At 49.4% G+C, this 21,220-nt stretch overlaps 1 protein-coding gene and 1 non-coding gene across 9 annotated transcripts in view; both read right to left on the bottom strand.

Annotated features, from left to right (window-relative positions):
• Window positions 1-6,128: 6,128 nt before the first annotated feature.
• The window catches only part of VPS8 (VPS8 subunit of CORVET complex), a 302,600-nt gene continuing 287,508 nt past the window's right edge, over window positions 6,129-21,220 (bottom strand). For all 8 annotated transcript variants that reach the window (XM_086397371.1, XM_086397382.1, XM_086397403.1 and 5 more), the window contains 2 exons: window positions 9,630-9,710; window positions 6,129-6,764 (listed from right to left, as the gene is read on the bottom strand). In XM_086397371.1, the coding sequence (XP_086253497.1) occupies window positions 6,615-6,764; window positions 9,630-9,710 (231 nt within the window). In that variant the 3' untranslated portion in view covers window positions 6,129-6,614. The remainder of the gene's footprint in view (window positions 6,765-9,629; window positions 9,711-21,220) is intronic.
• Window positions 20,327-20,399, bottom strand: TRNAK-UUU (transfer RNA lysine (anticodon UUU)). Its single transcript has one exon. It is a non-coding gene; the product is annotated as a tRNA-Lys (tRNA).

Below are 21,220 nucleotides of genomic sequence, written 5' to 3'. Positions count from 1 at the left end.
TCCCGCTCTGAGGACCTTGGGGGCTGAGCCAGGAGGCAGACAGTGGGCGAGCAGCAGGGCACAGGGTGTCCTTTCTGTCCCTGACCCAGCGGACACCTTCCCCTTCCTCATCCAGATGCTGCCAGGCTTCTCCCTCCCTCCCACTGTTCTGTGCTCCACGTGGAGCCCCACCCCCACCCCCCAGGGCGCGGGTACTGCACACACAAGCGGCTGCGCGCACACACACGCCATCTTTCTGTAGACATCTCAGTGCTTGGATTTGGCCATTGCTGCTTCTGTGTTTAATCACGAATCTAGGCTAGCTCTTCCTGCCTTCACAAAAGATAACTTATCTTTTAGAATGACTTCTGTAGACAGCTAATCTCATCAACTGTGTGTGCATTCTACTGATTTAACTACGTAATTGTATTGCCAAGTTTTAGAAAGCGTCTCATTGTAGCATCTTACAGATGCTGACTACACACACTTTTATTCTGCAATAAACTTTAATTTAGCATCTCGTCCTCATTACATTTCAATCACTGGGAACTGGTAATGCCTTTAACCCTTGGAGTGCCACTCTGATTCTGTGCTGAATGAAGGGGTAAGATGGGACCTTAGGACTCAGGCCTGCTGGGATGAGGGTCAAGGAGAAACAATTAGAAGTCAGAATTCTTCAGAAACCAGGCAGATAAGAGTACATGCCTGCATATTCATGGTGTTTTTCTGTTTGCTTTTTGGAATTTTCCTAGTTTTCAAAGAATGAATTGATAATTACTTACACACTCAGAAACAAACCCTGTGAGCTGGAAGATACTGAGTCCCAGGACAGTCAGTGCAGGTGGAGCCTGATGTTGCTGGGGGTTTGTGGGAGGGAGTGGGGATCCCGCGAGTCTGGGCAGCTTCCCACCTGCTCCCCTGCCTGGGGGAGGGGCTGCTGAAGGCTGGGCTGCGGACTGTGTGTCCTGGAACCACTGGCCTCCCCAGGGACTGACGCCAGTCCAGGCCTCCACCCATGACTCGAAGGGTTTTGAGCCAGTGGGTTGGAGAGGGGATTTGTTTCTCATTGTCGTCCTCAGTTCCCAGCCCGAAACTGTGCGTGTGGTCTTGGAGATGGCAGATCAGGTCTCTGGTGGGACATTTCAGTCCTCTCTCGACGACGAGCCATCACCCAGTGTGCGTGCTTCCCAGAGGATTCATGCCCGGAAGGTCTGGACCGTCACTGCAGGATGATGGCAGAAAGTGCAGCGGCGTGGATCCTCGAAGCCACACAGCCTCTGAAGGGGAATTTAGCAGGGCATTTCCACAGACACCATCTTACCTGCCAAACCCAGCAACTGTGTGTGCCAGGTGGGACAGGATAACTTCATGAGTTCATGGCTGAAGCATCCAGGAGCCAAGCTGACAGTAAAGGCGGGTGAGTCGCTCCTAATCTGCAGGTAGGTAGCAGGTCCAGAGCTTGGTCCATCCAAATCCAGCTGGTGTTAGCCCTCACTGGTTAAGCCCCTGCAGTCACGCCTGCCCTCTCCTGCTGCTCTCCCTTACCTGCCTCTCTCCTCCTCACACCTAGCCTTCCCCACCCCTTCCCAGCCCTGGCTCTAGGCAGGGGCATCCAGGAACCACAGCCCAGCCCTCTGGGCATCACTGCTCTAGCTTTCTGCCCAGCCTGGCTTGACCTTGGCCTGGATCTGGCTGAGACCCAGGCTCAGGAGTGGCCCACCCTGGATCTAAGAACCCTCTTGGGAACTGGCCTTTAGCACTTTAGGTGTTAGTGGCTTCTACCTTCTTTCTCTCCCAGCCTCACTGAAGTGGGGCCTTGGATCCCAGCTGCTTCCTGTGGTGAGCACCAGCCCTCACCTACCTCAGGCTTGCCTCCTGGGGGCAGGTGACCCCAGGGGACTGTGGCCTGACTCTGATGATCCAGCCGTAAACAAGGAAGAGCCCCATGTAGTAGACCAAGGGTTTCGGCCCTGTGTTTAGAGTCTGCTTGTGTGAACTCATGCCAGAATTCATCAAGCAAATGTAGGAACACCATGTATTGGCAGAAGACCTTGGTAGAACCACGGCAGCGCTCTCACAGGCCACGCGGTGAGGCCTGGAACCATTGGGAGGATCCAGGTCTGGGGTTCTGTGGTATGTCTAGAGGGTGGGCTTCCTGAGGCCACGTGGGATTCATAGGGATCTTCAGAGCCTGGTTTTGCTGGGAATCTAGACTGTTGAGTGGTGACTGTAGCTTGACATAGGAGCTGCACTGAATGTAGGAAGGACTGGGGTTTCCCAAGGGACCAAGGCCCCAGTGAACATGGGGCCTTGAGTGGGCACCTCTGTAGGTCGCCGGAGATCAGAACACCATCAGAGGGTCCAACTAGAATTCACTGGGGGTCCTTACTGATTCCTGGGTGTCTTGAAGAGGTCGGTTCTTCCCCAGGAGATTTAGCCTCACCCACCTGTCCCAAGAGTCGCAAGCAGGCAGCGAATTCCTAGCGCTGCAGTGTCACTGCGCCCAGCAGCACAGCACGTGGGCCCCACGTGTCAGGGTCAGCCTGACAGGATAGAGGCCTCAGAAGGGAGTCACGTCATGGCGAGGTTGGCGGCGGGGAGGAGGAACGGAGGAAGCTGACTGGAAGTCAGGAAGTCACTGCTGCAGGTGGAGGTGGATTGGGGGAATATTGAAGAATGATGGACTGACTCATTCTTGTACAGGAGAGGCTGGGCTGGCAAACCATGAGGTCCTCCAGGTTGCTAGGGGCTGGAATCTGGCCCTCCAAGATTATCGGCACCAAATTCTGACCTTTGCGATGGATGTGGCATAGAGTTCTGAGGGAACAGACGTCAGGTAGGAACAGGGGCTACTGGCTTTGTCCTTGAGGCTGGAGACATTCGTTTATTCACACAGGCAGGCATATGCTCAAAAATCTTAATTATACCTGCCCTCTGACCCTGAAAAATCACTCCTAAGTTTAGACCCAACAGAAATGCATACATGTGTCCACCAAAAAGACAGGAAGACAGTACTGGAAACAGCCCAATCATCCATTAACAATAAAAGGGATAGGTTATTGTGTATCCATACAATGGGATACTCCTTGGCAATAAGAATGAACAACATGGGTAAATCTCAGACATAATTGGAATTAAAAAAAAAAGCCACTTCCAAAAGAGTAAATGTACTTTATTTATATGAAGTTCAAAACAGGCAAAAGTATGGTTTTATACTGCACGATGGCGGCTAACTTCGGGGTGGGAGGTGATGAACAGAATTCAGGGGACATCTGGGCACTGGTCATTTCTGTTTGCTTGATCTGGGTGCTGCTTATACAGGTGTGTTTATTTCATGGATTAACCCAGCTTTGCACATGTCGTTTGTGAACATTTGTGTCCATAAAAAGTTTACCTTAAAAAGAGACTTAAAAGATGGTTGCAGCCAGTCTGCTTTCAGCACTACTGTGAAAGATGCAGGCGTGGACCAGACAGTCGTGTGCCCTCAGGAGCCATGGAGGCAGACAGGACCACACCCAAGTGGGGAAACAAGGCGAGTCAAACTGCTGCTGTCCTGGGGAAGCGGGGAAGGCTTCAGAGAGTACTGGAGTGTGCAGGGGCTGGTGGCAGAAAGATGCCACCGATGCCCTGAAGGGGAGGGGCCGCGGACAAACCCTCTGATGAATCAGAACACCCCCCCACCCCCCGCCCCGGGGCCCAGTGGGGCCAACTCCCCGCAGACTCCCCAAGGTCGTGGAGTCCTCCTTGGGCTGCCCGGAGGACAACACAGCAGGCCTTTCCTGCAGCTGTGCGCGCGTCACAGGCATCTCATTCTGGAGATGCACTTTTGGGAAAACATTTTCAGCGGGGAGAGCCGAGTGGAAACATACTGCTTCTAAAAGGATCCCCAAAGCTCTGAATTACTTATTCACTGAGCGTTCATCACTGATGAGGCCCCTGTTGGCTTTGCTTTTCCACAAACACTTCCCTCCGCATCTCAGCATGGTGGGCTGTGGTTGGTGATATGCTGCCTTTACAAAGCATCTCCCACACATCACCTGGACCTTTGCTGCAGAGGGAGCAGATGTATCTTTGTTTCTCAGAGGCCTGTGGGGGACCCCCTGACCGGCAGCCCAGGGCTGTCTCCATCAGTCCATTCTGCCTCCCGTGGGGGAACTGGGTGAGACTGCATCTGCCCCCACCCACCACAGCAGGAGGCGGGGGCGCACTCTGCTGAAGCTGGGAGCTGAGTAACCATTTTCAGATGGTCCTTTCAGATACTCTAGAGAAGGAAATGGCAACCTACTCCAGTATTCTTGCCTGGAGAATTCCATGGACAGAGGAGCCTGGTGGGCTACAGTCCCTGGGGTCGCAGAGTTGGACACGACTGAGCGACTAACTTTCAAATACTATTTACCAGGTACAAAGAAGAAACGGGCTGTGATGGACATTGCTGTGTTTTGGCCAATCAGAACCCCTGCTTTCTTCTCTCAGGACCCCGATTTCCTTTCAGAGGACCCCCTGCCCTCCCCTGGGGCAGCATAGGAGGAGCTGGCTCAGCTCAGGTACATGCCCTCCCTAAATGGGTGCCTGGAGCCTGCCTCCCCAGGGTCCTTCCTCCTGCCACCTGTCACAACCCAGGGGTGGGCACGTGACTGGAAGAGCAGCTGGAGCTCTGCACTGGGCTGGACTGTGTGCTGAGGGCTGGGATTCTGCACCCCTGGGAGCGCCCCCCCTGCAGTGAGCTCCCCTGGCCCCATCCGCAGCACAGCCGCCGACTGAGCCTGGATGTACCTCCAGAGAAGTCTCCCCTGTGGAACTGCTCTCAAGTGGGGCCCGATGTCACTGCAGACTAGGACACGTGCTAAGTGCCAGGAGAGGGGACGTAGGGCCTAGCTCAGGCGGCACGTCCCAGGGCCCAGCAGTGCCCGGCCATGGGGTCAGTTTCTCACCTACCCTCAGATGAGACGAGGGCTCTTCAAATCCAACCCAGGAGGCATGACCTGGGTACAAAGCTGTCAGCCTTTGTTCAGTGGTACTGTGACTCGAATAACAAGGAACTCTTGGGACTGATAAATCAGGGAAGGGCTGGAGGAGAGCCGTGCTGGTGTTTACTGGTCCTGGTGTGAACGGGGGCTCGGATGCACAGTGAACTAACTGCTTTGGCTCCTTCGAGTATAGACTGAGGAAGGGCAGCAAGCGCTGCATTTTGCTTTGAGATTGTCAAGCTCCTTTGGCTTTGATTTTAGACTCATCATCAAGAAATCAAGAAACCTTCTGATACGGAGCTTGTGGAGTGACATCACTGGCTCTGGACTCAGTTCTGAGTTCGGATCTGTGGTCTACCACTGTGTGTGTCGCCCTGGTTAAATTTTCCTGTGTAAACCTCAGCTTGCTTGTCTGCAGGATGGGGTTGAGACCCTCGTGCGTCTGATTGCTGGTCTTGTACTGTGGCCTTCGTGCACCCCCCGTGCCACCGCCTTGCGGAAGTTCTGTGCTAAGAGTTCAGCTCACATATCTGGGCAGTATGGCACATGTCTGCACTTCGCGTTCTCAGGCACGGGCTCATTTAGTTTTTATCTTATAAAGAAATGGAAGCTGTGAGAGGTGAACTGACTTGCTCAGGATCACAGCCAGGATGTGGCAGAAGCAGGATTTCTTTTCTATTAGCATTTCTATGTAGTTTCTACATGGATTTCCTGGGGGTTGTTCGAGGGGATTAGAAAGGGCCCAGGGTAATGCCTGGCACCTGGAGAGCTGGGGTGTGGACGGTTACTGGGGTGGTAGGAACTGTGGGCGTCGGACCTGGAGCTGGACCGGAGCACTGCTCTGCAGCTCTGGGAGCCTGGCCAGCCCTGAGTCTGAGGGGTGGACACCCAGTCTCTGCCTGTGTGGTGTGCTCTCGTGTGGTGGTTGGCTCAATGATGTACAAAGTTCTTGGGCCAAGAAATGTGAAAATCCTGCTCTGGCAGCCTGGACCCTGGCCGAGGAGCACCTGGGCGGCTGGTGGTCTGGATGGAGCCTGCGACGTGGCTGCTTATGGAATAAAGGCAGGGCTGCCCCAGTCAGGGCCTTGACTTTGAGCTAATAGAACTGAACTGTGGCCACAAAGGTTCTGAACGTCCTTTGTGACTTGGTAGACGGAGAGTGAGACAGTCAGCAGGCCTGAAGGGCATGAACGGGAGGCATTTATTGTTAGAGACGGCAGATGCTAACACTCAAACGGGCTTCAACACAAACGTGAGGCAAGTGAGGTGCCCCAGCCCCCACAGCGCTTCGCTCCCTCCAGCGCAGGCTTCCTTGATGCTGCAGCCCAGCGACCACTGTCCCTCTGGCAGCAGGAGGCAACGGCACCCCATACTAACCACCGGCAGGAGCAGAGGGGCTGGGGTGGCCATGGACTGGGCTGCTGCCCACAGAGCTCTGCCTGTTCTCCACTCTTGGGGAAGAGTCCAACAGACAAAAACGCATATCCTTAAATAACTGGATGCAGGTACATCATGTTCATTTGCTTAATAAGCAAAACAAAATCAGTCTGGTGCCCAGGCTGCAACAACATCGGGAGGGCCAGAGTCTCTGTGGCTGGGGGGCATGGGGTCCTCAGGTAACCCCTCCCCTTGCTGGCCTGTCTCTGGGCTCCAGGCCGAGGAAAGACTTCAGTCCTCAGTCACCGGGGGAGGAATGAGCTGCAGCTGGAAGTTCTCCTTCTGGAAGATGCTGTTGAAGGCGGGGCCACTCTGGGACCCTCCAAATGGCCTGCAGCTCTCGCCACTGCGATTCTGGGAGAGTTCCGTGAGGAGGGCCAGCTGCAGAGGAGAGGACGCAGTCAGCGGGGGCTGGAGGTAAGACTGGGCACGGACCCCACACCTGCATCTGCATCTAGCTAACCACCACGGTGACTCTGCACATGTTCACATCCTCTTGTAAGGCCTAAATTTCCTCCTTTAACGACGAGGAGGCTGGACGTGGTAAGTCTCACAGGCATGTCACACTATGATACTTTCTGAGCCTCCCTCATGCTGTGTACCCTCTGCAGGCACGTGACCCTGTTGCCCAGCTCACTCCAAACTCCCTCTCTCCTTAGTGGGCTTTCCTCAGAGTGAGTGGTGATCTCTGGCTCTGCGTCCTTGCCTTCATGATCCAGATAGCTCCCTATGGACGCCCCAGCTGCCACTCATGGATGCCACCTTCTCCTCCAGGTGCCCTCCGTGCTCCAGTGTCCAGCAGTGACACCCTCCCTGTTACTGGCTCAGTGCTGGGGGACCTGCCAGGGCAGGCAGACTGTTGATCTAGTCCGCTGCCCGCCGGGAAGATTAGGCACAGAGCCTGATGACCTAGCCCCAAGCTGCCCTTGACAGTCAGAGGAGAGAGGGGTGCCACAGCTGAACTTTACCCGCAGGGGCAGCGGCTGTGAGGACTGAGCCGGCACCTACGGCGGGGCAGGCCTCCCGGTGCCAGGACTTCGCACAGCCCCAGGTGACTGCCCCCAGCGCCTTCCAGGCTGCTAGATCCTGCCACCAGGTCTTTCACATGCAATGTGTCTGATCCTCCACAACCACCTTCTGGGGAAAAAACCCAGAGCTCCGAGAAGTGAAGTAGCCGGTTCACCCCAGGGGTGAGTGGTAGCCTGGGGTTCAAGCTCCGGTCCCCGGGACAGTTTCCGGTCGGCCGGGTGGCCTGCGGCTCTGCCTCCCCTGGAGACGACACCTGTCACCTGCTCTCTTCCCGCCTCCTCCAGGCTGGCTGTCTTCTGCCCTCTGACGTCTGATAGGGGTTCTTTCCTCACCTAGGTGACAGTGGCAGGAGGCTTACACGTGTCTGTCCTTCTGTTGAAAACTCACTGCAGAGGCTGTGGTAACTGGGGAGATGTCTGAAGAGCCTTGGTTCACAGTGCCGATTTACCTAAAACACTCCAGTACCTGGCCCTGCTCAGACATGGGACTGTGGTCCGAGGCAGAGTCCCGAACCAGGCTCCCTGCGGGGACTCCCACTGTTGTCGAGCAGGTTACAGAGGCGGGTCCCGAGCTCTGCACAAGCCCCACCCACGCCACTCCCATCTTCTGTAACCCTCTGGGCTGCCACCAGCCGCTGGCATTCTCTGCATACGATGCCGTAACAGGACAGGCAACAGAGGCTACATAAATACCAAGTTCTTTCACACTCAGACACTGAAGTGAAAGGATCAGTCACAAAAATATTTTTTGTTTTCCACTTCTGTACCTTAAGTGTTCTGGAAATTGACTGGGCCCAAATAGTGGCTCAATAGTGTGAAGCAGAACTTCCTGAGAATCAAAGGCCCAGAAACCCCACTCCTGGGGCAGAGCCGGGCTTAGGCTGGGAAGGGGCGAGGTGAAGCCAGGTCAGTGAACCTCCTGGAAGAAAAGCCTCTGTCCAGACCAGCTCTCAGAGATGGAACCACCATTTTCCCTCTGGGCTGCCACCAACCTAGCAGGTGTGTGGGGAATGGGAAAAGGGAGTGCAGCACAAAAACAAGAGCCTAGAGACAGTCTGTGCAAGCTCAAGGAAAGGGTTGGGAAGAAATCTGGCCCGACTAGAATTCAGGTGTGACTGGGGCAAGGAAGAGCTGGTTGAGTATGACTCCACCTGCAGGGGCTGGAGAGCCAGGGAAGTGTTATAAGCCAGGGGGTAACAGGACTTGGGGGCTTGGAGATGGTGCCCTGCACGCAGCAGAATCCCTAGAGAGGGACAGAAGACCTGCAGTGACCTCTGGGAGCTGGAGGGAAAGGGGAGAAACAGGAGACCGCCCTATGGAGTGGGTGGGGTGGGAAGGATGAGCCCAGGGTGCCAGCAGGTGACCGGATGACAAAGAATGCCACACAGAGACAGGCAGGGGCAAGGAAGAGCAGGGTGTTGGGGCATGACTGCCAGTAGCCCTCTAAATATGTACTCTTCTTTTACAGTTCCAGGATTCAGTAGTGTTAGGGCTTCTGGAATCAAGACCAGGTTCCCTAGTCTCCACTGCAGTTAGGTCACGTGTCTTAAGTACTGGACAAAGAAGGTAAGTGGAAGTGGTGTATACAGTTTCTAGGAACTATCCTTAAATAGAGGGCTTATGAACTTCCTTTTCTTCTCCCTTGCTAACAAGAACGCAGATGTGATGGTTGGAGCTGGGGCAAACATGTTGAACCACGTGAGTATAATCCACATATTAGAGATGATAGAACCACTAAGTAGAAGAAATCGAGAGAGATATTCATGGAATGTGCCCTGGGATCCCTGCATTTGCAATTCTATCTTGGTTAAGCCACTACAGTTTGGCATTTATCTTTCATGGCCAAAACAAATTCAACCAGTGCAGATGTACAGCAGAGTCTGGGGCTTAGGGCAGATCTGGGAGTCATCAGTAAAAACAAGGCTCCCAGATGAGGGACTGGGCTTAGGCCTGCTTTCTCTGGAGGCAGCACAAACACAGATGCCCTCCTGTGTCCTCAGCCCAGGGTACGTAGGGGACAGAGATCTTTCCACTTCCTCTGCATCCTTTGCCAAGTTCTCAGTGCTCCCCAGGGTCAGGGCTCCACACACCATGACAGGGATGCCAGGGCACCTTACAGACCGAGGAGGAGGCTGGAGTGAGGACCTGGGACATGGCGTTCCCAAAACAGTAATCATAAATAGGGAGATGAACATCTAGATGACCACATGAACATTACCCTGGAACTTCCTCGGTAGAGATGGCAGAGCTGATCAAATGCTTGGATTTGCTGTGGATCCAGAACAGGTTCTGAGGTTGCCTGAGAAATCAGAAACGCTAGGATTAATAACATCCAAGGGCAGCCTCCATGGAACATGATGCCGTGCTTCCTTCACGTGGAAGAAAACCCACGCTACCAGCAATCCACGAGCTACTGTACTGAATATTTATTACAAGTGGTGCACACCCCCACAGGTCCTTAGTGCCAGCTCTAGGCTGACAACCTCCCTAAGGCTTCTCCCTGTAGCCTCAGTGTTTCCATACTTACGAGCTTCCTTTGGGGTGTCGCGGTTCCTCTTTGCCTTTACTATGGAGAATTTAGCTCCACCCAGCCTTGCACCCCCACATCCAGAACTGAATACAACCAGCAAAGATGCCCCTTCTTTGTGCTGGTGGTGGGGCTATGTTACAAATGAAAAATTATGTCATTTCCCTTCCCTTCCCTGTAAAGCTGATAGCTACCCAAGGGACTGAGATTTTAGTCTGTTTTGGGGAGAGGGAAAGTCTAATTTGCTTCTCCAGCAGTTTTGCCTTGTCCCACTGGTTACTGTGCCAACACCGTGATCCTGCTCTCTGTGGATCCAATCCAGCTCACAGCTGGAGGAAGAAATGGGATCCTGGCAGAGGCCGCTGTAGGCTTTGGAGTCAGAGGTGACCTGAAATACAAGTTCTGACACTAACCTGCTGGGTGACCCTTAGGCAGGTCCCTTCTCTGACTTGTGAGAGAGGAAAATGCTTCCTTATGGGCTTACTGAATATTAAATTAGATGAGATCCTTTATATAAAATGTCTTTTATCTGCTACCCCCCCCCCCCCATAAGGGCTCAGTATATGCTGGTTTTTATTACTACAATTCAGAGCATCCTCAGTTAAATGATGGTGTGTTTCAACGAGGAAGGTGTCAACATGAGCGCCTATCCCTGAGAGCTGAGCGAGGGTTCTGGGACTTAAGGGCTGCAAATGGGGGTCTGAAGACTTGTTCTGTTTACAGGAAGTCCTGGCAGGAACAGGGGAGGCAGAGAAGAAGTAAACACCACTTGGAACTGTCACCATGTACTGAGCCTTTCCTGCGTGCCAGGCCCTGTGTGCTCTTTGTGGATGAGCTCACTGAACCCTCATAACCACTCTAGGAGGAAGGTGTTGCCATGTCTAGCCCTCCCCAGCCCCTAAGGATTTGAACTTTCAAAAGCATTACAGTGTTAAGAGGTTATATAAACTTGTGTCCTAGGAATGACTTTGCTGCTTTTCTTCAAAATTTTCCCACCCTTAGGGGGAAGAACCCTAAGCACTAAGACAGAATGGAAATAAGCACCACCCCTGAATAAACCATGCTCGTGAGTGTGAAACAGCTTCGCAGCTTCATCTTCTGTGAAAGAATGTGTTTCAGTATCGAGAGAGCAGCTGCCAGTAAGGACGCTCACAGCGCCTGGGCTTGTGGAGTCCCGCTGTGCTCTCCTGGAGACCGGCCCAGGCCGCAGGTGCCCAAAGTCTTCCTGACGCTCTCAGTGACATGGGGATGGCGGAGGTTGGCCCGTGGGAATCCCAAGCCAGGCCACCGGGAAGACAGGAGGATAGACCACAGAGGCCCCACTTTTCATTCTAGACTCACACCTCTGGGTCTCCAGACACTTGGAGGGATCACTCTCTATTCTTGAGAACGTTCCAACTTGCCTTGACACTTTAAGAAACACTTCTCAATCTAATTTGGTAGAAAAATGATTCTGTTCTTGGAGAGAAATTGTGTGGAGTATCACACTTCAGTTTATACTAAGTAAGATGCACAGGGGCGTTCCAAGCTAAAGATGATCTGAAGGTTTGAAAAATACTGCAAACCAAGCTCAAACAAGCAAGAAGAAAAACACATAAATACTTTTGAGAGACTTAACAATGGAAAACATGGTCCTGCCCCGATTTTCCACATCCCTCCAGTACTGCTGGCATGAACTGGGGCCAGGACTGGTTATGGACGACACCTGCCTTTCACTGGCCACTCAGCACCTCAGCTGTGGGGCCTGCCATCCCCACAGTCCATATGACAAGGGACCAAACCACCCTGATCTTACTTTTGCCGATTCCATGGTTACTCCATGATAGAGTTTAAACGAGGGTCTAAGTGGGACAAAGTCAGGAATGGACTAGGTAAGATGGCGCTGGGTGGGGGTGCTAAGGTGGTTGATTAAAAAGAAGGCGGTAAAAGCCAAGCTGGAAAATGATGAAGTGACAAAAGCAGGAAAAAGCTGTCAGGAGATACACGGCTGTGCTGGTTACGAAAATGCAGATGACGAGCCACCGAAGACATGCCCATCGAGCCCTGTGCGGAGAAAACTGTACTGGACACAATTACTAGTTGTCTAGACTTTGCGCCAATTGTGTTTTCTGTTTTGCTTCTGTCACAAAGGAACTCAAAGCCAAGTGGTCGGTACAGCTAAGTAGCAGCTGTACAGGACGTGTGGCAACAAGGTTAGGTTTTACATTATTTTCCATAGGCACATGGTTTTTAAAATCTAGATTTCTGCATTTATTTCATCATTGGATGTATTTTGGAAGCCAAATCATTTTGTGAAAGCGAAGGTCATGTGAGATCAGAAGTAGAAAATGCATGTGACACACTCACAGATCACTCTCAATGGTGACAAGCGAAAAGCATTCCTTCTACGATTAGGAACAAGACAAGGATGTCCACTCTCACTACTTTTATTCAACATAGTTTTCAAAGTCCTAGCCATGGCACTCAGAGAAGAAAAAGAAAAGGACTCCAAATTGGAAAAGAAGTAAAGCCCTCATTGTTTGCGGATGATATGATACTATACATAGAAAACCCTAAGGCCGCTACCAGAAAACCACTAGGGTCATCAATGAATCTGGTAAAGTTGCAGGATACAAAATTAATACACAGAAATCTCTTGCATTCTTATACACTAACAATGAAAGAGAAATTAAGGAAACAATCCTATTTGCCATCACATCAAAAAAAAAAAAAAAAAATCCAGGCATAAACCTACCTGAGGAGGCAAATAACCTCTGCTCAGAAAACTCTAAGACGCTGATAAAAGTACTGAATGGATAACACAAACGGAAAGGTACACCGTGTACTTGGATTGGAAGAGGCAACACTCAATGAATACACTACCCAAGGCAATCTGCAGACTCAGTGCGATCCCTATCAAATTACCAATGGCATTTTCTACAGAACCAGAACAAAATTTTTAATTTGTATGGAAACACAAAAGGCCCTGAATTATTCCTTAAAAAACTAAAAACAGAACTACCATATGATCCAGCAATCCCACCCATGGGCGTTTACCTGGAAAAGACCATAGTTGGAAAAGATACGTGCACCTCAGCGTTCACTGCAGCACTCTAGCTAAGACGTAGAATGTCTAAATGTTCATCAACAGAAGAATGGATAAAGATGTAGTACATGTAACAATGGGATATATTATTCAGCTATTAGAACAAACTATACCATCTGCAGCAACATGGATGGACCTAGAGAGTATCATAGTGAAGTAAGCCAGAGAAAGGTAAATGTATCACTCATATATGCAATCTAATTTTAAAAATGGTACAAGTGAACTTACTTACAAAACAGAAATAGACTAACATTTCACAAACAAACTTATGGTCACCAAAGGGAAAATGTGGAAAAGAAACGTGGAAGGGAGGAATAAATTAGGACTTTCAGATTAACGTATACACAGTACTATACATAAAATAGATAACCAACAAGGACCCCTACTGTCCATGGGATCGCAAAGAGTTAGACACAACTTAGTTACTGAGCAACAATAAGAACAAGAAAGACCTACTGCATTCAGCACAGGGAATGCTACTCAATATTCTGTAATAACCTGTATGGAAAAGAATCCGAAAAAGAATGAATATATGTATAATGAACTCAATCACTTTGCTGTACACCTGAAAGTAACACAACATTGTAAATAAACTGTACTCTAATAAAAGTATAAAATGGTACTGTTAAAAACAGCATCATGCTTTTGCCCCCAGGAAGCACTACATAGTTGATGAGTCTATCCAGGCACAGAATACACTCCTTTGGGAGTTTGCTCACTGAGGCAGCAAGTGTAGGAGTCTCAAATGCTGGTCCAACTCATATTTTCTGATCTAGCTCTTCTTCAGTATGAATGTGCATAAGAACCACAGAGATCTCGTTAAAATGCAGATTCTGGTTGGAAGGTGCGGGGTGGGGTCCGAGCCTCCAGGCAACACTTGGAGTAGCACCGCTGACCTGTACCCAGAACCACTCAGCACAGCTGGACTTTCTGTCCTCACCCCGTCCTAAGGGGAGCAGAACCCGCTCAGCTTATGGGCATTTGCCTTCTTCCCATTCAACTATACCACATCAACCAAACCACCAGCATTTCTCTTTTTCTAAGGTGTCCCAATTAGGTATGTTTTTAACATTCACTGAGTTCACTTTCATCTTAGCAACCCTTAGGTATAATAAGAAAATTTAATGTTTCTGCCACATGGTTTACTGGATTTAATTGCAGGCCCTACACCTACCTACTTTACCATATAAGTTAACACAGGTGTGTAAATTGAGAAGAAAAAGGCTACGAGACCTGCTCAATAGGAATCAAAAATTCACAATCAAGGGTCATAACAAGAGCCTCTACCTTATAAACCCTAGTCCCCCTCTCCTGGAGAGAAAAGCTGGAGTAATAAATAGGTAAGTGTGCACACAAACACATACCCAGAACCATAATTTCAAACATGATATGCCAATGCAGGGTGACTCTGAGTTCCAGGCTTGTCATCATATTCTGCTCGAGGCCCTTACACTCCTTGGAGATACCTAGGGAAGGGATTTTCCAATGACATCCTTCAGAAACTTAAAAATGTGGTTGTTCCATGGGTGTGAAATAACTAAGGTGACAAGTCCTTTCTGATGAAACAAGCCATCATCCTGAACAACGCAGATACTGAACAAAGGTGCAGGCTGGGGCCACCCTGGAACCCTCTGGAAGCAGAGCTGCTGCAGGATGGGATGCCCTGTTCCTGGCCAGGCCGTGCTGTCTCTGTGGAAGTCTATCTGCGAACAGGTCATCTGAAGAGATAGCAGAGCTATCTGTAGATGTGCCTGGGACCCAGCAGATGCTCACCTGTCTTAAAATCCTGCCTGGAACAAGACAGAGCCTTTAAAAAAAAAAAAAAAAAGGAAGCATTCAGGGAATGACTAATACCTCATGAAGGTGAGGATTTCTATCTGCTTCTCTTTGGGTGCAGCAATGAGGTGGGGTAAGAAGGAGGGGCAGGACAGGGCCCTGGGAGGGGGCTCGTCCAGAGTCCTCTTCAGCTGGTTTATGCCCCACCCTATGCAGGCTCATCCCCTCTCACCTCCGGGCTTCACGAATGGGGACCAGTTCTCTGGTTCAGGTATTTCTGGGACCTCTGCTATATTAGCACCTGAGGTATAAAGATGAGTCAATCAAGAGGAACTTAACATCTCATAGATTCTGGGCCATGAGAAATCCATAAGACGATTTCATTTTCTCCAGTGTTGATAAGCAAAGCGTGAGAGATTACTGAGGTATAATAACCATATACACCATATTTACCAGGGCAGCCACATTTGAAACAACGCTCTCACATTATCTACATATATCGTCAAAATGTCCCTGAAATTACACCATTCTGGGGTCCAGATTACACTCTTGCACACATGAGACACTCTCTCTGAGCACTTCTGTCAATAAATAAGCAGCCACGTGGCTGGCCCATAACTATACTGTGCTTCCTGTAATTGTCTAGCTGTCTCCCTGTTAGCCTGGGAACTTGAATACCAGAACTACTTCTTACTCATCCTTCATTCCCAGTGCTCTGCAGCCAGAAAATGTTCAACCAACATTTGCTGAACATCCCACATCTTCCTTTACTCTGAGTTGTCCATCTTAGGAATCAGAGCGGGCAGCAGCTTGCTCTCCCTGGCCCATTGTGAAATCACTGGCATTGTCTTCCTATTTCTAAGAACTTGATTTTGTAAAGATTCTTTGTGACTTCTGGCATGTTTATCCTGTATCTCAGTGAAATATCTATTTCGTTTTATTTAATTCACTTTAAGGGGAAGGATTATTTCTCAAATGTCAGAAAATACCAGCCCTTTTAAGAAGGGAGGGAAATCTACCAAACCCGTGGGACTTGGTTAAAAGCCTCTTTCTGTTGTAGCTCTGGCATATCCTGTGCTGGACCCTCCCTCGCATGTCCTGCCCGTGACACTGCAGTGGCTGGCAGCCAAAAGCCTGGGCTCTAGAGCCTGCCTGCCTGTGCCCACACCCCAGCATCACCATCACTGGCACCACAATCGCTGGCAAGTTACCTATTCTCTCTGAGCTAGGGTTTCTATGAGCACAGTGAAGACAGCTGCCCCACATAAAGTGGCTGAGAAGATTAAGGAGTACAGTAGAAGCCTAGGACTTCGCAAGTCCTCACTTAAGTGTTACTAACTGGAGGCACAGGAGGGCCTCCCGGTTTACACACAATACTGGTCATGTGTACCTAGTCCTAACGTGGCCACTGAACACAGAAAAGAGACGTCAGAGCACAGTGCAGACAAGACTGGCAACTCTGGCAACGAGAGGGATGGGTGGATGCTGCAGGAGAGAGAGAAGGGGCAGTCGGGGGAAGCCTTGAGCAAGAAGCGCCCCGAGGACAGGGCGCTGTCTCCCACTAACGGGGCCTAGCGCTTGGTCCAGCACGGAACAGCTATGAAATGACTATCCTCTGATCAAACCAATGGAGGCGTGGGAAGGGTGAGCAGATTTTCTACTTACATAGTCACTGAGGCGTTTCTCAACCACCTGGAACTTGCAAAGCAGGAAGTGTGACTTCACACAGCCCTGGCTCCACCTGGATTCTGTGATGACTAGTGAGCAGTTCTGGCTGAGTTATTTAGCTTCTCTCAGCTTCATTAGCTGCAAAACACTACTCTCCAGAATTGTGCGGATCACACTGACATGTGGGTCCGGCACCTTTTTGATGGTCAATAAATGGCCGTGACTGCTGTGCCTGTGTTATGTCTGTGCCTGGGGAAAGCATCTGGAAGGCACGGCACTGGACTGAGAAGCTGGGAACTTGAGTGCTAATCCGGCCATAGGTCCCTGTATAACCTGAGCAGGTTCCACTGCTCTGATGGGTCTGTGTTCTGACCTATTGAAGGGCAGTGCTATCAGGGCCACACTGCCATCCGGGTGCCGTGAGACTACAGGCATTCGGGGCACAAAGGCTGAAGGTAGTGGTGTTTACTGAAGCTAATCGGGGATCTTACTGCAGCATTAGAAGCAAACTAATGCAACCAACTAGGGCGCTGTCACCAAGACCCATGATAGGGCTGAAGAGAAACAGTAGATTCAGCCTAAGATGCTGTACAGAGAAACTGATTTGCTAAATCAGTGCCATGCTCAAAAGAAAAGCGGGAGCGCCAAACGTGAACACAGCCTCAGTCTCTGCTTTACAGTGCTTTATCCTTAAACAAAGCACCAAACCTAGACCATCTAACCCACAGGTACAGAACTGATCAGGAGTGATTCTCCAATTGGAAGAGAAAGAAACTATCTGCTAGAGCAAATTTCTTTCCTCCCATGTAATGAAGTCCAGTAACAAGAGCTGAAAATTAAACTAGCTGAACATGAAGAGGAAGAAGCAATGACAGCCCCGGACATGTCCTTGTAACACTCAGAATTAAAGTAAATCCAGTGGAAAACGAGGCCCTGATGATCTGGGAGAGCCCCAGGGAGAGGGACGCAGGGCAGAGCGAGTGTGCTAGCCCATTTCAAAGCTCAGTGCCTCCCAGATGGGTGGAAGTGAGCGCTGTAATTACATCCGCTGCAAGGAAGAAAACAAACCAGGGCTTTCGGGATTCACAGGCCTCATAAGCACATCAAGCTTGATACAGGAAACAACTCTGATCGCTGCCACCCCAAAGGCTGAGTTCCTAGGAATATGTATAATAACACCAGGCATTCTGGATACAGAGCCTTCCGAGTCATACATGCAGACAGAGGTACTCATGGAGACTGAGCTCTGCCTGATCATGTCTTATTCTTCACAATAAACAAGGCCCTGAAATAAAAATCCCAGCATCTCCATTCCTAATTGTCTTCCCACATGAGAAGGCTGAGCCTAGAATGTGAGAGACATCGGCTCTTGGTCTAATTTTGTGATACGATTGTCTCCTCTGCACTCCAGGAGCCTTACTGCTGGCGCTTCTGGAATTTGCTGGTGGAGATGGGGGCAGAGTTGGAGCAGAATGGACGTAATGAGAGCCATATTTCCCACTTTCTCTTGCCTTGGCCTCACTATCAAGTCTGTCTTTATTTCTTATACAGCTAAGACTTTTGCTACCACAACAGTTAGAACTGGACATGGAACAACAGACTGGTTCCAAATAGGAAAAGGAGTATGTCAAGGCTGTATACTGTCACCCTGCTTATTTAACTTCTATGCAGAGTACATCATGAGAAACACTGGACTGGAAGAAACACAAGCTGGTATCAAGATTGCCGGGAGAAACATCACTAACCTCAGATATGCAGATGACACCACCCTTATGGCAGAAAGTGAAGAGGAATCAAAAGCCTCTTGATGAAAGTGAAAGTGGAGAGTGAAAAAGTTGGCTTAAAGCTCAACGTTCAGAAAACGAAGATCATGGCATCCGGTCCCATCACTTCATGGGAAATAGATGGGGAAACAGTGGAAACAGTGTCAGACTTTATTTTTCTGGGCTCCAAAATCACTGCAGATGGTGACTGCAGCCATGAAATTAAAAGACACTTACTCCTTGGAAGGAAAGTTATGACCAACCTAGATAGCATATTCAAAAGCAGAGACATTACTTTGCCAACAAAGGTTTGTCTAATCAAGACTATGGTTTTTCCTGTGGTCATGTATGGATGTGAGAGTTGGACTGTGAAGAAGGCTGAGCACCGCAGAATTGATGCTTTTGAACTGTGGTGTTGGAAAAGACTCTTGAGAGTCCTTTGGACTGCAAGGAGATCCAACCAGTCCATTCTGAAGGAGATCAGCCCTGGGATTTCTTTGGAAGGAGTGATGCTAAAGCTGAAACTCCAGTACTTTGGCCACCTCATGCAAAGAGTTAACTCACTGGAAAAGACTCTGATGCTGAGAGGGATTGTGGGCAAGAGGAGAAGGGGACGACAGAGGATGAGATGGCTGGATGGCATCACTGACTCGATGGACGTGAGTCTGGGTGAACTCCGGGAGTTAGTGATGGACAGGGAGGCCTGGCGTGCTGTGATTCATGGGGTCGCAAAGAGTTGGACACGACTGAGCGACTGAACTGAACTGAACTGAAGCCGACTTCACTTTCACTTTTCACTTTCATGCATTGGAGAAGGAAATGGCAACCCACTCCAGCATTCTTGCCTGGAGAATCCCAGGGACGGGGGAGCCTGGTGGGCTGCCGTCTATGGGGTCGCACAGAGTCGGACATGACTGAAGCGACTTAGCAGCAGTAGCAGCAGCAACTGTTTCAAGAGGGCTACCTAGGTGGTGCTACTGGTAAAGAATCCACTTGCCTATGTAGGAGACATAAGGGATGCGGGGGTTTGATCCCTGGGTCCAGAAGGTCCCCTGGAGGAGGGCATGGTAACCCACTCCAGTATTCCTGCTTGGAGAAACCCATGGACAGAGGAGCCTGGTGGGCTACAGTCCATGGGGTCACAAAGATTCAGACATGGCTAAAGTGACAGCACACACACACACACAAGCTGTTTCAAACTAGAGGTCCTTAATATTTAACCCTTTTGCCTAAAGTGAAACTGACTTCAGAAAGCAGTGACGCCATACTTCCTGCTTCACCTGCAAACAGAAAACACCTCTCCTAAAATTCCCACCCACAAGGCAGTTTGTTTTCACACAGAACCTGACCTCTCACCTTCATTTCCCAATACCGCAAAACTCTCAATGAGCTCACAGTTAACAACGAATTAGGTGAAGAAATAATAAAATAAGCTGGTATGTTGCTAAGCTGACTAGAGACAGGAGGGAAACACTGGCAGAACATCTCCTGAGGAGATTTCTCTTAGAACCAGCTGTGAAGGAAGAAAGTATGTGAGGCTGGACATGGGAATCGTGACAGACTGACTGAAAAATATCCATTAAAAAACCCCACCAACTACAAGACCACAACTGAAAAGAAACAGTACAGTGACTTTTCACAGCAGAGGAAGAAAATGCTGATTTAAGTTTTCTATGATGTGAAAAAGGAGTAACCACCACTAACAGCTAACAGTTATGGAGCAAGTGATTACTGTGTGCCAGCGTGCTCTGCGCCCTGAACTTGTATTATCTCACCTCATCTAATCATCAGACACCCTAAGAGGCTGGTTCTTTCGTCACCCTCATCTTACATTTGAAGGAACTAAGCTCCTGGGGCAGGAGGTGCCCAAGGTCACACGGGTTGGTGGCACAGCCCAGATGTGAACTGGGCGGCCCAGGCCCAGGGGTCTCCTCCACTTGCCATGCTCTTGGTATTGGCCTGGAAAAAGCCTGACAGTCACTTTCAAGGGACCCAGAAGGTTTTACCCACACTAGGTACAAACAACTCATGTAGCTCAGTATCAAACAAATAACCCAATTAAAACATGGGTAAAAGATGTATTTATTTAATTTTGGCACCTGGACAGGGACTTGAACCCTGGACCCTCTGAGTAAAAGTCTGATGCTCTACCAGCTGAGCTACCTGGGCAGGCAAAAGATCTAAACAGACATTTCTCCAAAGAAGACATACAGATGGGCAAAAACCACTTGAAGAGATGCTCAACATCACTAATTATTACAGAAATGCAAATCAAAACTACAATGAGGTATCATCTCACACTGGTCAGAATGGGCATCATCAAAAAATCTACAAAACAATAAATGCTGGAGAGGGTGTGGAGAAAAGAGAACCCTCCTACAGCATTGGGGGGTATGTAAATTGATAGTCATTATGGAGAACAGTATGGAGGTTCCTTAGACACTAAAAACAGAACTACCATATGAGCCAGCAATCCCACTCCTTGGCATGTATTTGGAGAAAACCATAATTTGAAAAGATACATGCACACCAATGTTAATGGCAGCAGCACCATTTACAACAGCCAGGACAGGAAAGCAAGCTAAATTTCCATCAACAGAGGAATGGATAAAGAATATTATTGAACAATATTGTGAAGTAATTAGCCTCCAATTAAAATAAATAAATTTTAAAAAAGAATATCACTCAGCCATAAAAAGGAACGAAACTGAATCATTTGTAGAGATGTGGATGGTCCTAGAGACTGTCATACAGACTGAAGTTAAGTCAGAAAGAGGGAAACAAATACTGTAATATTGATACATATATGTGGAATCTAGAAAAATGGTACAGATTATCTTATTTGCAAAACAGAGACAGAGACAGAGGTAGAGAACAAACGTATAGATACCAAGCGGGAAAGGGAGGTGGGATGAATCACGAGATTGAGACTGATGTATACACTACTGATACTATGCATAAAGTAGATAATGAATGGGACTGACTGTATT

The sequence above is a fragment of the Bos grunniens genome, chromosome 1 (assembly GCF_055505025.1).
Source record: "Bos grunniens cultivar Pamir isolate PY7600 chromosome 1, Bosgru_T2T1.0, whole genome shotgun sequence".
NCBI lineage: Eukaryota > Metazoa > Chordata > Mammalia > Artiodactyla > Bovidae > Bos > Bos grunniens.
This window is presented reverse-complemented; position numbering and strand designations above follow the sequence as displayed.